This window comes from Vulpes lagopus, chromosome 7 (assembly GCF_018345385.1).
Source record: "Vulpes lagopus strain Blue_001 chromosome 7, ASM1834538v1, whole genome shotgun sequence".
Taxonomy (NCBI): Eukaryota; Metazoa; Chordata; class Mammalia; order Carnivora; family Canidae; genus Vulpes; species Vulpes lagopus.
This window is the reverse complement of record NC_054830.1, coordinates 32,503,014-32,520,508: the sequence shown is the minus strand read 5'-3', so window position 1 is coordinate 32,520,508 and position 17,495 is coordinate 32,503,014. Positions and strand designations below refer to the sequence as shown.

The window sequence follows — 17,495 nt, the reverse complement described above, 5'->3', positions numbered from 1 at the left end:
AATAGGGAAATAGGCCCATTTTCAGAGCCTGGTTCCCAACACTTTGTTAGGGGAGCTTTGCTTTGGTTTAGTGACCATTGGTCACAAATTTCAGCACGTCTTAGAATCATCTGGAAGGTTTATTAAAACATGGATTGCTGAACTGGACCCTAAGAATTTCTAATTCAGTAAGTTTTGGGTGGAGCCCAGAAATGCAGGTTTCTGGGTTATCCTGCAACGGCTACCCTTGGAGACAATCAATGCCCTCTACCCTAAGAATTATATAAGAAGAGTAGCTCACCTGGACCAGCATCTAGGTGAGGAGTTAGCAGACTGGTCGAAGGGCCAAATCTGCCAAATCTGCTGCCCTTTTTGGTAAATAAAGTTTTATTGGAAAAAACCTTCTTTACATATAATCTATGGCTGCTTTCATACTATAAAAGCAAACTTTATAGTTGGACAGAGTCCACAGGTGCTTCCAAAGGTGGAAAATACGTGCTTTCTGAGCCTTGCCTCTTTATAGAAAAATTTTGCTGATCCTTCATTGTAACCAATGCTTGCATGTCATTTGGAAGAAGCAGGTTTGGAAGTAATTCTGTAAGAACTGGCACACTGAGTGTTCTCAATCTGTGTGTGTGTAGAAGCAAAGGGTTTTGTTTGTTTCTTCATTTTACTTAAATACATATGATAATGGAATTCATCCATTATTTTGCCACAGGCCATTCTCCACATAAATTTTCTCATTGCAACCAGCAGTTTCTCAAAATGAAAAGAAACATATTTTTACCATCCACGTTGCTTGTATAATATGATGTTGGCATGTTTGAATTATTGGTGGAAAATTTTTTAAAATGCATACTTAAGGATGTGTGGCTAGCTCAGTTGCTAGAGCATGTGGCTCTTTTTTATTGGCTTAACTTTTTTAATGCTTCTTTTACATTTTTTAAAATTTATTTTTATTTATTTTTTTAAGATTTTATTTATTTATTCATGAGACGCAGAGAGAGGCAGAGACATAGGCAGAGGAAGAAGAAACAGCCTCCATGCAGGAGCCTGATGTGGGACTTGATCCCAGGACCCCGGGATCACTTCCTGAGCTGAAGACAGACATTCAACTGCTGAGTTACCCAGGCATCCTACATTTTTTTAAAAATTTAAATTCAATTTTCCCACATATAGTATAACACCCAGTGCTCATCCCATCAAGTGCAGCTCTTGATCTCAGGGTTGTAAATTTGAGCCCCATGTAGGGTGTGGAGATTATTTTAAAAACAAAACAAAAATGCATACTTAGAAGGGGAAAAATGATCCTCATTTTGACACTGGACTTGTCAGATTAGTGATATGTTACTTGTTCTAGACTTTAGTAGAAGTTTTTCTGGGAAGCAATTTGTTAATATGTTACTAAGAATCTATAAAATAATATTCATTCTCATTATTCTAGTAATTCCACTTCCAGTAGATTTCAGCGAACATACATATTCAAGGTTTTTCCATTACAGCATTATTTAAAATAATTTTTTTAAAGGAAAGACATCAAAATGTCTGATAACATAAAACTGATAATATGATGATGATTCCACATTACTATTTTGGGGCCATTTAAAATCAAACTGGATAAGAGTCTTTTGGGGGAGAGTTTGTATCATTTGTATGCTTTTTGTTCTAGTATTTCCATTGCAAGGATTGTGAGAAAATAAATACAGATAGATTTATCCAAGGAAGATAATCACAGTAGAAACAATTCATTTGCTTACTAATTGGTAATAGGTAATAGATTGTGATGGAATGAGATGATGAAATACTATGAATTATTAAAACTTTTTTTGAGCACTGCTAGTAGGTTGGAAATGTTTGTGAATTATTTGTTAGAACATTTAGATATAAATCCACATATAGGGCATGATCCTCTGCATCTCATTATTTTTTTTTTAAAGATTTTATTTATCTTTTTGGGAGAGAGAAAGCACGGCCACAAACAATGGGGAAAGGGAGAAGCAGACCCCCTGCTGAGCAGGGTGCCCGACTTGGGTCTCCATCCCAGGATCCCTGGATTATGACCTGAGCCAAAGGCAGATGCTTAACTGCCTGAGCCACCCAGGTGCCCCCACATCTATTTAGTAGGTATCTGATGGAACTTTGTATTCTATTCCCACATGGTCATCAACAGTTAAGCTCAGACACTGGAGACCCTTTTGAATCCTCTCTTGCATTTGATATCTTCCCTCATCACTTGAACAAACCTTCAGTTCCAGCTTGAAATGACATCTCCTCTCTGCCCTCCTGCCCTCCGTCTTCTTATCCATTTCCTTTGTCTAGGCCACTTCCAGTCTTGTGTCATCAGCAACATTGGCTGCACCCTATCACCTCCCTCTGCCTGACCTACTACTACCCAGCTGCAAGAGGGATCTCAGAATTCAGACCAGGCCTTCCTTAGCTCCCTGAATGACATCACTTCAGTGCATTCCTACTGAGTTTGGAATAAAATGCAAACTCCTTATCATGGCCTGTGAGGCACGGAATGATCTGCCCCAGCTTCTCTTTTTAACCTCAGTGTGTGCCATCCCTGTCCAAGCTCCATACTCTTTCTCTAACAGGCCAGCCTCTTTTCTATTTCTGGACATATGCACATGCGGCGTCTTCTGCCTAGAGCACTGGTTACCCGACACTTGGCAGAGCTAACTTGCTTCTTATCTTCCTTTTACTTCTCATCTTAACAATGACCTCTGCCTAGAGGCCAGCCCTGTGCAGTTTTCCTAAAACACGTGTGTCAGTCCCTTCTCTGTGTTGTCAGGCCCACAGATTTTTCTGGCTGTAGGTACTTACTAAATATTTATTGAATGAGTGAATGAATCTCCTCAAATGTGTGAGTGTATTATATAAGTTTATCTGTGTGTATGTTTATGTGTACGTACACAGGGCATTCAATACTAGCATGAATGGTGATACAAACGAAGTTCAGTTGATTTTTAACTTTCTTTGTCATACTTTTGTGTATTTTCATAATTCATTTTACCTTTTTATTGTGGTAAAATATCTATAACAAAATTTATCATTTTCAGCATGTGAAGTAGGCAGTTCAGTGGCATTAAGTACATTCACACTGTTGCGCAACCATCACTACCATCCACCTACAGAACTTTTTCATCTTCAGCTGAAACTCTGGACCCATTAAATACTAACTCCCCTGTAATTCATATTTTTTGTACAGTAAGAAAAGTGTTAGGAAAAATGTATTAGAAACGCATAGCAAAATCTTTTTCAGACAAAGCTCATTAAGTGTATTTCAGATTGTAAGTTTAAGTGACAATAAAACTAGCTGATATGTATTTCAATTTATAATTTTGGTGGGTTTTTTTTTTTTTTATAAAAAGCCCTATCCTTTATAAATGTAAAACTGCTAAACTGACACAGATTTTTTTCCTGTAATAACTCACTGCAATACAAACCATTTGTGTTGCTTTAATAAATACATCTTCCCTACAACTATAATCATTCCTTGAAGAAATTGTGTGCTAACCATTATCACCTGAAAGTGCTATTAATTTAATATCCTTACACAAGTTTTCCTGGGCAATGAAAATTTGAAATGTATTAAAGTCGAAATTCTAGTTGTAATGAAATACTGTTCTTTGACCTTCTCGAGGTAGATGTTCTGGAGCTTATACGACACAGAGAGAGTTATGTTTTGCCTCCTTGGTTGGATAGAAATGGATGATTCAAGAGAACTCACAAGTAATAGCTCTGGACACCTAATTTCTTGACTGTGAAGATTATTTCTATTGACTAGTATTTTCCCTTGGGATCTGTACTCTAGGAGATAGAGATGAGACCAAGCAGAGTCCCCTCATAATCCATCACTTTGAAAATGATGCTTCTAGTTGATTTGGCAGAAAGCTATCTAGCATGTGAGTAGAAAGTTTGGAAAAACTACACAGTTATGTTTAAGGGATCATTTCATGTTTAAGCAGTAATAAGCAAAATTTGCAATTTAAGTAACTGATAAAGGAATCATATCCAGAATGTATAATGAACATCTTACCAAAAGTAACAGGATGGCCCATTAGAAAAATGCACAATGAATATATGAATATGAATAGGCAGGTTACAGAAGAGGAAATGTAAAAGAAAAAATATAGTATGTGAGACATACATGAAATAAATATGAGATGTGTGCGTGTGTGTGTGTGTGTGTGTGTGTGTGTGATAGAATGTTCAGTTGTCACTAACACTATTGTCCCCCCTTATCTGTGGGGGATATATTCCAAGACCTCTAGTGATGCCTACAACTGTGAGTAGTACTGACCCATGTATATATACTATGTTTTTTCCTGTATATACACACATTTGAAAAGAAAAAAATTACAGTGACATTTATTATAGCATTACTGTATTGACAACAACATTCAAAATAGCCTAATTCCCTACAAGGGATAACTTTTTTTTTTAAGATTTTATTTTATTTATTCATGAGAGAGACAGAGAGGCAGAGACACAGGCAGAGGGAGAAGCAGGCTCCAGGCAGGGAGCCTGAGTTGGGACTCGATCCCGGGTCTCCAGGATCACACCCCGGGTGAAAGCAATGCTAAACCGCTGAGCCACTGGGGCTGCCCGATACATTTTTTTTTAAGTGGAATATTATACAACATTTAAAATAATTAGCAAAAATTACATCAGTTGATATTAAGTTTCTATAAACTAATGTGAATGGGAAAAGCAGCAGTTATTGTAAATTTAAAAGAGAATTTCAGATACATTGATATGAAAATAGAAAATAATGGCAAATCCAGGACAGAGAGTAAGCTTCATTATTGTCAATGAAATTATAAAATTGTCCTAAAATAAGCTCTGAATCCTTTCCTTAGAAAGAGTTCCATATATTTCTGACCTATGTTTTCTTTTCCATTTGCAAAAACGAATCTTGTATTTCAGAGAAAGTGAAGATGCTATGACAAACTCTTTCTCTAGCAATTTATTATTTCATTGGCTCACTGCCTTGACAATTAGGAGAAGATTTATAGACATAACCCTGGAATAATTGGCAATTAATTTGAGATTAGATGCCAAAAAGTACAGTATTCTTAATGTAATGGGAAGGTTGAGGCTTTTCGCTTACAAATGTCACAGAACACAGAGTAAATGTTAACCGGCAGCATAGTTAACCCTGCCCTTTTGCACATCTGCAGTAGAGAGGAGTTTTAGTTTGATGATCATAAACTTTAGCTAGCTTGGCTAGTTTTAACGTAAAGCTCAAGTGTAAACCAAGAGTGCCTATGTCTTGAGAATGCCTTCTAATCTATAAGCTCCTGGTTTATCTTGATAGGTACCTGCTTGTAATCCATAAGAATGTGTAAACCTGTATTCTATATAGGGTAAAGAGATACTGTATCCTGAATCTTCTTTGGGATGTTGCTTTTGACTCAAGCAGTATATTTGGATCCCATAACATCTTTTCTACTCATGGCTCAGTGTCTTTCTAACGTATACAACTTGGGCCTCCTAAGGGGAGTATAAACTCTAGGTCCTAAACAATGAAGATTTTGCTGGTAAACATTGTTATTCTTTCGGTCAAATTCCAGGTTATCTTATACCTAGAGATAGAGGTGATAGGTGTGACTATTAAATATCAGTGATTTACCAGTTAGGTTCATTTCAACTCCAGCACAGTGCCAAAAATAAGTATGCACTAAATGCTAACCAATTTACATATGTCTAGACAATTTTAGCAGAAGCAGAGTTTTATTCCCTTCCAGAAACTCTAGAAATATCTTTTAATCCAAATTTCCCTATGCCCGCATTTTGTGTACAGCTTTTTCTAAGTAATAGAATGGATTTTACGCTTATTATGCATTTTCAAAAAGAGTAGAGCCCATCTTTGAACTAACTTCAGGTATATCCCTCCTCACCTCAACAGTTGTCCACTCTACATTGTCATGACAATTTCCATCTTTCATTAAGTGATTGAGTGCTTTTTCTTTGCAGGCACCACTGGAACCTCATTTAATCCTCGTGACAGTTTTGTAGCAAAGCTACTGCTTTGGGTAACCCTGGTGGCTCAGTTGTTTAGCACTGCCTTTAGCCCAGGGCATGATCCTGGAGACCCAGGATCAAGACCCACGTCAGCCTCCCTGCATGGAGCCTGCTTCTCCCCTGCCTGTGTCTCTGCCTCTCTCTCTCTCTCTCTCTCTCTCTGTCTCTCATGAATAAATAAATACAAATCTTTTTTAAAAAAGGTACTGTTTTATCAGTGCTCTATTTTTGCAGATGAGATTCAGATATGAATCAATGTGCCTGATTCACTAGCTAATAAATAGTGGAGCCAGACTTTAAATCCAAGCTTTAGTCTTAACTGCTACCAAGATTTACTCTATTTTTCTTTTAGTTCATCTCTCCAATGGGAAATTGATAATTAAGCATTTAAAACAGTGCCTATGGGATGCCTGGGTGGCTCAGTGGTTGAGCCTCTGCCTTTGGCTCAGATCCTGATCCAGGGTCCTGGGATCCTGGAATTGAGTCCCACATCAGGCTCGCCACAGGGAATCTGCTTCTCCCTCTGCCTATGTCTCTGCCTCTCTCTCTGTGCCTCTCCTGAGTAAATAAATAAATAGTCTTTAAAAAATAATAAAAACAATGCCTATGACATAGTCATTCTGTAATTATGTATGTATTTTTAGACATTTGAAGTCCGTTTTAGAATAGTGTCATATACATACTATAGATTATACACACGCGCGCACACACACACACACACACACACACAGTTCCCTAAGTTTTGATAAATGTATAAACCCATATTATCACTGTCCCAATTCAGATTTTCTGTATTGGCATCTACTTCAAAAACTTCCCTTGTGGGCAGCCCCGGTGGCACAGCGGTTTAGCACCACCTGCAGCCTGGGGTGTGATCCTGGGGACCCCGGATCGAGTCCCATGTCGGGCTCCCTGAGTGGAGCCTGCTTCTCCCTCTGCCTGTTCTCTGCCCCTCTCTCTCTCTCTCTCTCTCTCTCTCTGTGTGTGTGTGTTTCTCATGAATAAATAAATAAAATCTTTAAAGAAAGAAACTTCCCTTGTGTTCCATCTTTAAAAAATCTTTTTATCTCTAGGCTCTCAGGAAGGTATAAAAAATAGTATAGAGATCCCCTGTACCCTTCACTCAGTTTCCTCTCATTGATAACCTGTTACATAAGTATAGTGCAGTCACAAAGGCAGAAAATTGACATTGGTGGAATCCCAAATCTTACTCCCCTGCGTACCTTTGCAGTCTGTCTCTGCCTGCCCTCAGCCTCAGGTAACCACTAACCTTTTTGTCGCTATAGTTTAGATTGTTCTAAACTTTTTATATAAATGGAATCATACAGAATCTTGCCTTTTGTGTCTAGCTTCTTTTGCTCAGTATTCTGTGTTTTAGATGCATGAATATTACTGTGTGTTAGTAATTTGTTTCCATTAATTGTTGTGTAGCATCCTATTTGAATATAGTAATTTGCTTACCTGTTTGTTGATGGACATTTGCATTGTTTCTAAGTTTAGATTATTATATAGTGAATGAAGTTGCTGTGAAGCACTCCTTTTCTTTATTCCTTTTTACACAAAAGGAATCAGACAGTCTGCACTACTCTGCATATTTTCCTTTGACACCAACACATGCAGGTCTAGCTTTCTTGGAGTAGTTACGATATGAATGAACTGTGCTTTACTCATCCATAAGCTTTGTGTGTTTGTATGTGTGTGCACTTATTTAAAATTTTTTTTTTTTTTGCATAAATGAGAGTTGAAATGCTGGGTCATTTTGTTAGTGAAGGTTTAGCATTGTAAGAGTCTGCTAAATTCTTTTCCCAAGAGAATGATCCATTTAAAACATTTTTAAAAAGATTTTATTTATTTATTTGAGAGGGAGAGAGAGAGAAAGAGAGAGAGAACGCGCATGTGCACAAGCAGGGGGAGGGTCAGAGGGAGAAGCAGGCTCCCCACTGAGTAGGGAGCCCAACATGGGACTCAATCCCAGGACGCTGAAATCATGACCTGAGCCAAAGGCAGACACTTAACTGACTGAGCCACTCAGGCACCCTGAGAATGAACTGTTTTATACACCCACTGACAGTGTGTAAGAATTCCTTTTTTTCTACATCTTGCTAACAGTTGATACTGTCAGTCTTTTAAATTTTTGTCATTCTAGTAGTTATATAGTAGGATTGCACTGTGGCTTTTATTTGCCTTTCTCTGATAATTAATGATATTGACTATCTTTTCATGTGGTTAACGGTCACTCAAATATATTATTTTGTAAGTTGTTCAGATCTTGTGCCCATTGGGGGGAAGGGTGGTCAGTGAATAGATGGATGTTTGTCTTTTTTATTCACCAAATATTTGATGAGTAGTTGAATATTTATTAAATGACCTAAAGTTGACTCAAATATATTTGTTTTCCTTTTGGGTTTTGTTAGTCTCTTCTAAAATGATCGTCTGTAATAGGGAATCTTGTTTTGAACATGATATTTAAATAAAGATTGGTAGTTTCCTGCCCTGCATGGGACATATCATCATCTTAACCATCACTGTCATTCTCATGATTGACTCTTTTTGACCATGGGGAAGTTATCATCTGAAGACATGAATTTTTGTGGCTCACATAGATACTGCATTGCTACATTGTTTCTCTAAGGCTAGAAATGCGCTTACCTAATTTTTATCTGGTCTAAAAATGGAAGGACGAGTTTAGCCTGGTTATTTTTAGCTGTCACTGAACCATCTTTCTCCATTAAGAATAAATGTGAGCTAAGTTGATCTACAAGCCTTCTGTTGATCCTGTAGACTATAATTTGTGTTTGTAATTGAAAAAGAACATTTGGTTACCTTCTCCTTTCTGTGACATTATTTCTGTAACAGTAATATTTTTAGCTGTTGTTTTGTTAATGTAGAGAATTACAAAGAAATACACAGACTCACTCAGGTAACTGTTGCTTGTACAACAGCAATGAAAAAGCAATATGTATCTAGTGTTTGGAAACCAACACAGCATAGTAAAATCTCTGTATCTCTGTCTATGGAATGAAGAGGGACATCTTCACCCTTACTTCCCAAGCTATGTCCTTCTACCCAGAGGAAACTGATGTTAAAACTTTGTGATGATTCCTTACATCAATGCAGTGTCTCTCCTTTTCTTTATTCCTTTTTACACAAAAGGAATCAGACAGTCTGCACTACTCTGCATATTTTCCTTTGACACCAACACATGCAAGTCTAGCTTTCTTGGAGTAGTTACGATATGAATGAACTGTGCTTTGCTTAGTTGATCCCTCGTGGGTTTTTTTTCCAGGTTTTTTGTTTGTTTGTTTTTTGTTTATTTGCTGTTATAAAAATGCTTCAATTAGCAATACTGGAGATGTTGCAGATTTTTGCAAGTATATTCATAGGGTGCCTTTGTACAATTGGATCCCTGGTCAAAGAACATTTTATACATTGTTTTCTTTAAGATTTCAGCCATTTACTCTCTTTATTTTATTTTATTTTTAAAAAGAGTTTATTTCTTTATACATGAGAGACATAGGCAGAGGGAGAAGCAGGCTCCCTACTGGGAGCCTGGTGTTGGGACCCAATCTCAGGACCCCAGGATCATGACCTGAGTTGAGTCAGAGACAGACGCTCAACCACTGAAACACCCGAGTGCCCCTACTCTTTATTGTTTGCAAGTGTTTGCAGCACGCATTTTAAATGTAATAGCCAAGATTAAATTCTTTGTTATTTGAGCTTTCTAGTGTTCAGGAAAACCTGGAGTTCTCCTAATGACTGAGGTGGACTGGCTAGAATGGCTTCAGGTGGCATTCCTACACACAGCTCTCCAGCTGCTCAGTCTCTCAGAAGCCCAAATGTTGATGTGTTCTTTCTATTTTATATATTGCTTACAGGAGGAAAGCTGAACAAGGATCTGCGACATTTTCTCAATCAGCGATTCCAGAAAGGGTCTCCTGATCATGAGCTCCAGCAGACCATAAGGGATAACCTTTACCGCCATGCTGTGCCTTGTAAGTAGCCAGTTCAGGGCATCTAACTGGTGGGTGGATGCGTGCAAAGTTGGGGGAGCCAGAAGAGCTCACAAGCTGGTTCTGGAACACTGTTCGGCTTGATCACATTAGTGACTCCCTAAGTCCAGGGAATCATAAATGACCATGGGACATATAGCATAGCACAAGGTAAATTACTTGACTTTCGGGTTCTGGCTCTGCCACTTGCTTATAATGCCAGGTAAATTAGTTGTCCTTTGTAAGGGCCGGTTTTCACATCAGTGGAAAGGATGTCTGAGTGTTACTAATTCAATAGGACTGCTAGGAGGAGCCCATGGGATGAGGCACGTAAGTGCATTTTGCAAAGCATGGGCATGGTGTAAGCCTACGTAAATGTTAACTATCACTGTTGTTAATGGGGTGGACCAGGCCAGAAGCTTTCAGATTGACTTCTGCAGAGATCAGGGAGTTAGTTCTTCATGGCCTCTCGGTAGAGTGGATGCCTCAGTGGACCCTCTCTTCTTCCCCAACATGACCCAATTCATAGATCTGGATTTCATGCATAATTTCATTTGAGGAAATGGTTTACACCAATTAAAAAGTCAAATCTCACAAACCCATTAGATCAGACCAAATCTGAGAAAGTGAGACATAGAACAGGGACTGTGAAAGCAAGGTTTTTGTATTGAGGGAAGGAAGGATGAGAGGAGGAAGAGAAGGAGGAAGTCAGTCTATGGGGCCGGTAAAGTTGCAGGGAAAGATTACCGTGCTTTATCAAGCTACATCCCTACATAGCTAAATATAAGGAAACCTGGGGGTGGGGGGTGGGGACTTACAATTATTTCATTTTATTTAAAATTAAGAAGATAGGATGGTTTTGGTTTTAGTACTTGGCATTTTACTTTTATTACCACTTCCTTCAAAACCTGAAATTTTATTTTTTTAGCAATAACATCTTTTAACTAGCAAAAATGAGAGGAATCATTTGGAGTTGAAGGTACCCTGCCTATTACTGTGATTTGTTTGCCATAATGGCTTTCTTTTTCTTTTTTTTTTTCTTTTTAAGTATTTTTTAAAAATGGTGCTAATGGTGTGCTGGAGTGCTAATATTTCCTGATACTACTGCAGAATGATAAACAGAACTTAAAGTAAGGCACCATAGATCTTCAGGGACTTAGGCCAGAAGTCTAGGCTGGGACTTTTAAAGATAAGCTTTTAGAACAGCCCCTTGCTCTTCATTTTAGTTATTAATATAAGCAAGGCTCCAGAGGGTAAGGAACTTGGGATAGTGCCCCAAGGTTGTCTCTTTCTGCTGAGAGGCAGAGCTACATTTGAACGAGAAAATGTTGTGATAATGCATTCATGTGAATCTCTGGGCCTCAGTTCTTATAGTCTTTCAGCATTGGAATCCAACACTGTAGCCTTATATCCTAGTAATAATTCTTTACACTTGGATTAATAATAATTCCTCATGTAAATCGCATGGATTGTGAAGGGATTATCATTCTTTTTATGGATCAAGAACCCAGGGCACCAAGGTAAGCCAGTAAAAAGTCTGAAGGTGACCAGGACTTGTGGTCTCCTGAGTCCACCGTTGTTCTGACTCTGATAGACTCTTTGAATAACTCTTTGAGGTTGGGATTTTTCATACCCAATTTACAAATGGGGAAACAAGTCATGGGGACATCAAGTCACTGATAACTCAGATCTGGGTCTTCTGGACTCTCCCCATCCAGGGCTGCTCCTGTAGCTGTATCATAGCTGTTCTGAAGTTCTGGGATGGCAGTTTGAATGTAGTTTTGCAGAATTTGGTACTTGCAGAATCATGAGTGTTCTCTGTGTAATTTTTCCCCTACTTAGATTCCAATTTAAGAAATGGGGAATGAAGCAAATGAGCACACCATTTCTTGACGCATCTGTGGTGTTACTATGGTTACGTTTTGGCATGCTTTCCCATTTATTTTTTCCACTGATTTATAGGACCTGACTGTGAGCTAAATGGCTTGATTTTAAGCTTACCACTATATAGGAATTGGGGCAAAAATGACCTCAGCCTTTTAAAAACAGTGGAAAATCATGTTTTGTCTTTGCATGTATAAAGCCCTTGGTATTAATGTTTCATTTCTACGAAACCCTCAGTCAAGAATTGAGAAAGTAGAAATGGTCTTTCTCCTGAAAGAGAAAACAAGTAACATTTCATTTTACATTTCCTTCATAAAATGGGAAGGGAATTTCAGAAGAGGTCTGTTTCTGAGTCTGGCACAGCGTGGGTACCTTTGAACATGAGCAGACCAGGGGTGACTTGGGATTCTGATATAGGCTTGGGACAACTCAAGCTATGCTTGTGTTTATTTTGATTCTTCAGCCCATGTGATTGGTAAAGCAGAACTTTCTCCCGACCTTTTGTGCCAACAGATTAGGACGCCCTTCATTTGGAAAATACATCCTTTTGATTATGTTGTAACGGTGCCACAGGGAAGCAAGCTCATGTAATCTGTGTTTTCCAGAACTTCCTGCTGCTGATATTTTAGTGACTTTCAGTATTTTGAGAAGGGATGACCTCATGAACAGGTGTTTGAGAGTTGCGGTAGACGTCTTTTCTTATACATTTTAGGAGGTTCATGTGTCACTGGAAATTAATAAAGCCCCTTTGTTCTCAAGTTCTTTTTTTAAAATTTTATTTCAAGTTCTTTTTTCTGAGATTTTATTTATTTGGCAAAGAGAGCAAGCACAAGCAGGGGGGAGGGGGAGAGGGAGAGGGAGAGGGTGATGCAGACTCCCTGCTGAGCAGGGAGCCTGAGACAGGGCTCAATCCCAGGATCCTGGGATCATGACCTGTGCCCAAAGCAAATGCCTAACAGACTGAGCCACCCACCCAAGCACCCCTCAAGTTATTTCTTTCCCCTCCCTTCCCCCCTCAAGTTATTTTTTAGTGTCATCATAGCATCACAATGTATTTTATCATTTGAGATCCCATCTTATGTTAATTCCTTGGCACAGACTGTGCAGGTAATAGTACCTCGATTTTACAGGTAAGGAAATGGAGCAGCAAATGTGACTTCCTGAAAATCCTACCGCTCCTAAATGCCACATTGCTCACTTCACTTCTCACCCAGTACTATTTTAATTTTTCTTATTTTTAACAGCTTTATTGAGATACAATTCACACACCATGCAATCCACCCAAAGTGTTCATCCAGTGCTATTTTTGCTACAGTTCTTATTATGCTTCACTCCCCTTTTATTTTGTCTTTATTCAAAAACTTTTATTATTTCCACAGTGTGAAAAAGGTCATCAGAGTTGAAATTTAATTATATTTACCATTGAAAATCATCACCCCCCAAAAAAAAAAAAAACAAAATTAAAAAACCCAAACCATAATTGTGACAGAAAGAGAACTGGATTGCAGAGTGAGTCAGAAGCCCCGGTGTGAGGTCTGAGGGCTTTTCTCTAGCTGTGTGGTCTGGTGCAAGTCATGTAACCTCTCTGAGTCCCGTTTACTCTTTTTTTTTTTTTTTTTTTAAGAAAAAGATTTTATTTATTTATTCAGGAAGAGACATTGGCAGAGGGAGAAGCAGGCTCCCTGAGGGGAACCTGTTGTGGAGCTTGGTCCTAGGACTCCAGGATCATGCCCCAAGCTGAAGGCAGGCGCTTAACTGCTGAGCCACCCAGGCATCCTTCGTTTACTCTTTATTAAAACGGAAATAGAAAGACCTATTTCAAGCTTGTCTCACCAAATGTCAACAGTGTCCCTAAGAGATGGGTCTGTTAGAGGAAACAGAGGCTCAGAGAGGTTAATAGCTTGCTGAGGGTCACACAGGTTAACAGGTAGCATGGTCAGAGTTAAACCAGTTCTGACTCCTGTGCCGGGCATCATTAATAGTGGTGTGATTAGAGCAGTATGACATGGACCATTGAGAGGGAAGAAAGCAAAAAAGGTTTCTCATTGCTGAGTTTTATAGTTGTAGCTATGTAAATCAGGGGGTCTTAATGGCAGCGGGGGCTATGTAATGCACCATACCTTAAAGATAAGTATCTTCTCTCTGATTTTCAAGTAATTCACTGATAGGTGCCATAGAATTTTCCTAATTCTTTAATGGTAACTCAGCTTTCAATAAAACATTGTAAGATTTTTTGGGATATCTTGGTTTATCTTACTCTTCACTGAATCTCTTCTTAATATACCTGTGGAAAACCAGCTCTAAATAAATGGATTTGAAATCCAGGTACACATCATCTGTGTTGCTCACTTCTCTCATTCCTTAGAACCATCTGCATGATGGTCTTGTCTCCTGCCCCTCAAATTCTTATACATGCCCAGTGCCCTTTGATGCTTCAGTCATGCAAATTTCATCTATTCCCCAGACATACCTGTTGCCTTCTTCTGAGTGGGTACATACTGTTCCCTCCTCTCGCCCTACCTTGCCATTTGACCAGCACACAGACTTCTTTTAAGCTCTAACCCAGATGCCACCTCCTCCACAGATTGGGCCTTTCGCCCTCTTCACTACTGCCACAGCTACCGGCCGTGACCCGCTTCTAGCACCTGTGCCCACTTGCAGTGCCTGCCTGTCCTATTAGAATCTGACTGTTGCAAAGTCAGAGACTGTATTTTCCTCAGTGACCAGCCCACACCTAGCTTAGGGCCTGGACCATAGAATAAATGCTTGAATGAATGAACAAATGAAGAAATGGATGAAGTTGCTCTTTATTTTTCTGGTTTTATTTTTTTTCTCACCTACGTAACGTTTAGCAGAAAAAGCAGAGCTGCTTTTGCCATAAAGCTTTCAGAATTAAAGGCTGCTCAGAGACTTGAGCCCCGAGATGGCTGATAAGGACTCCACTGATTACTTGGCTGGTAATCCAGACCCAGAGGAAAGAGTCAAGGCTCCTACGCGCTTGGAGCTGGAGTACCCATTCTCAGCTCCTCCTAATTACAGTCTAGATAACACTGTCCCTCCCGCATTGATAGCCTTCTGCTTTATGACTTCTTGTCCTGGCTGATGTGACAACATCTGAGATTCTTGCTTTGGCATAGCCGCTTTTCCAGTGAAGATAAATGTGTTACCTGACAGGGCTTGTCATTTACTATACTGCTGCTGTCAAAGCGAGATACAACTCATCCAGTAGTACTGGTTCCGTGGAATGCTGAACACTACCCCTTCCATTCTGTCTCCCTTTTCTGGGTTCAATCATAAGGGATTCATCTTTCTTTTCAAGCAAAGGTCATCTGAAAGAGGAATGAGATAGTTTTGTTTTGTTTTGTTTTGGGGGGGGGGTTGAAGATTTTATTTATTTATTCATGAGAGACTCACAGAGAGAGAGAGGCAGAGACACAGGCAGAGGGAGAAGCAGGCTCCATGCAGGAGCCTGACGTGGGACTCAATCCCAGGACCCCGGGATCACACCCTGAGCCAAAGGCAGATGCTCAACCACCGAGCCACCCAGATGTCCTGAAATAGTTTTGTTCTGTACTTTAACACTTTGTGTATTTTTTAAAGAAAGATTTATTATTTACTTTTGAGAGAAAGAGAGAGAGAGAGAGAGAGAGAGAGAAAGAGAGAGAGAGAAATCTCCGGGAGGGGCAGAGGGCGAGGGAGACAGAATGTCAAGCAGATTCTCTGCTGAGCATGGAGCCTGATCCCAGGACCTTGAGATCATGGCCTGAGCCAAAATCAAGAGTCAGATGCTCAAACTGACTGTGAGCCATCCAGGTGCCCCTGTACCTTAACACTGTTGATCAAGGCTCTCACTGATACCAAAACCATTGTATCTTGTGTAAGAGGCATTGATCAGTGACTTAAAGAAGTTTACAAAGAGATTAAAACTGTTTGATCTATAAGACACTTTAAATTTGATGTGGTAAACATAGGTGACCCCGGTCTTTCTTTGTAGAGGTGCCATATTTAAACAGGCACTTTAGCATCTGTTAACAGTTGGCATCGTTGTTATCTCGAATGAGACTGCGACATCATAGATTCTTTGAACCTATGAGTGTCTCTTAAGCACAGCCATCTGCATTACTTCTTGCCCAGAATCAAACCATTCTGCAATTTTTTAAAAAGATTTTATTTATTTATTCATGAGAGACAAAGAGAGAGAGAGAGAGAGAGAGAGAGAGAGAGAGAGAGAGAGAGAGGCAGAGACACACACAGGCAGAGAGAGAAGCAGGCTCCATGCAGGGAGCCCGACATGGGACTCGATCCCGGGTCTCCAGGACTCGATCCTGGGCCGAAGGCGGTGCTAAACGGCTGACCCCCCGGGCTGCCCCACCATTCTGCAATTTAAGCTGATGATATTAACTAGACCAATTTATCCGCAAGAAGCCAGGACAAAGATCTGAGTGTTGAAGAATTCCTTCTCTCCTGGAATGTGCATCTCTGTGTTCAGGTTTTGTTTGACACAAGTGGAATGCTTCAGGTCATAATTCATGAGCCAGATAGTTTTGGAAGCATCCCCGAGACTGTTCAGGTAAGAGTCACGGGAAACTTTCTCACCGTGGTTATTGCCCTTGTCCTATAACCAAAGTAAGTGCTGTCTCAAATAAAAAAGGATTGTTTCAGGCTTTACTAAGCCTGATCTCCTGTGGAAATGTGGCTGGTAACTAACACCCATAGCAGCTCTCTTGTTTGTGGACTCCTGCTGTGTATAAGGTGCTCTGCTGTGATACTCGTGTATGTGTTGTCTCTCATGCTGGCCTCATTTGAGGACACACAGAATGTAGTCATCTGAACTCAAGCCCATTGGACTGGTAAACCTTGCCTCTTTTCTATTTGTTTGCAAAGGTTTGCTGGCTGTATACAATCAGTATCTGCCCTCATCTCTTCTCCATCACTTATCAAGTCTTTCCCCCTTCCTTACCTTTTACTCATTGGTATTGTATTTTCCCATGTATTCCCAGCTAGTCTGCAGTCTGGGGACCCCTCCCACTCATTGACTATCCTGGTACAGCCTCCACTTGACCTTTCCTTCCACCTCTGTCAAAACTAATTTGTTCCAGGGATACCTAGTTGGCTCAGTCAGTTGAGCCAACCATGACCTTGGTTTCAGCGCAGGTCATGATTTCGGTGGTGTGAGATCAAGCCCTGTGTCAGGCTCTGTGCTCAGCAGAGGGAGTCTGCTGAGATTCTCTCTTCCTTTCCCTCTGCCCCCTGCTCCCATGGTCTCTCTCTCTCTCTCTAAAACAGTAAATAAATCTTTTTTTTAAACACCAACTTACTTGTGCCAGGCCGGCTCAGTCAGTGGAATGTAGGACTCTTGATCTTATAAGTTATGAGAATTCATGAGGGGTCGTGAGTTTAAGTTTCCTGTTGGGTATAGAGCTTGCTTTAAAAAAATCAACCACATTTAATAAAACTTAAAGTAAAAAAAAAAAAACTTATTTGTTCTACATTGATTAACTATTGGGTTGTCCTCAAAGAAGCCAAGAATAGGAATGAAGAAGTGAATCATTCATATTGTGGCATAGGGTCCTTTATCTTCCATATTATGTATCTTTTAGCAGGTGACTTTAA

The 17,495-nt window shown here is 39.7% G+C and overlaps 1 protein-coding gene across 16 annotated transcripts in view; it reads left to right on the top strand.

The window, feature by feature from the left end:
• MAGI1 (membrane associated guanylate kinase, WW and PDZ domain containing 1) overlaps positions 1-17,495 on the top strand; it is a 643,927-nt gene that overhangs the window by 382,556 nt on the left and 243,876 nt on the right. For all 16 annotated transcript variants that reach the window (XR_005988846.1, XM_041761401.1, XM_041761398.1 and 13 more), the window contains exon 2: positions 9,885-10,001. Coding sequence is in view for 15 of the 16 variants with exons in the window: in XM_041761401.1 (XP_041617335.1) it covers positions 9,885-10,001 (117 nt within the window). In the remaining variant the exon portion in view is untranslated. The remainder of the gene's footprint in view (positions 1-9,884; positions 10,002-17,495) is intronic.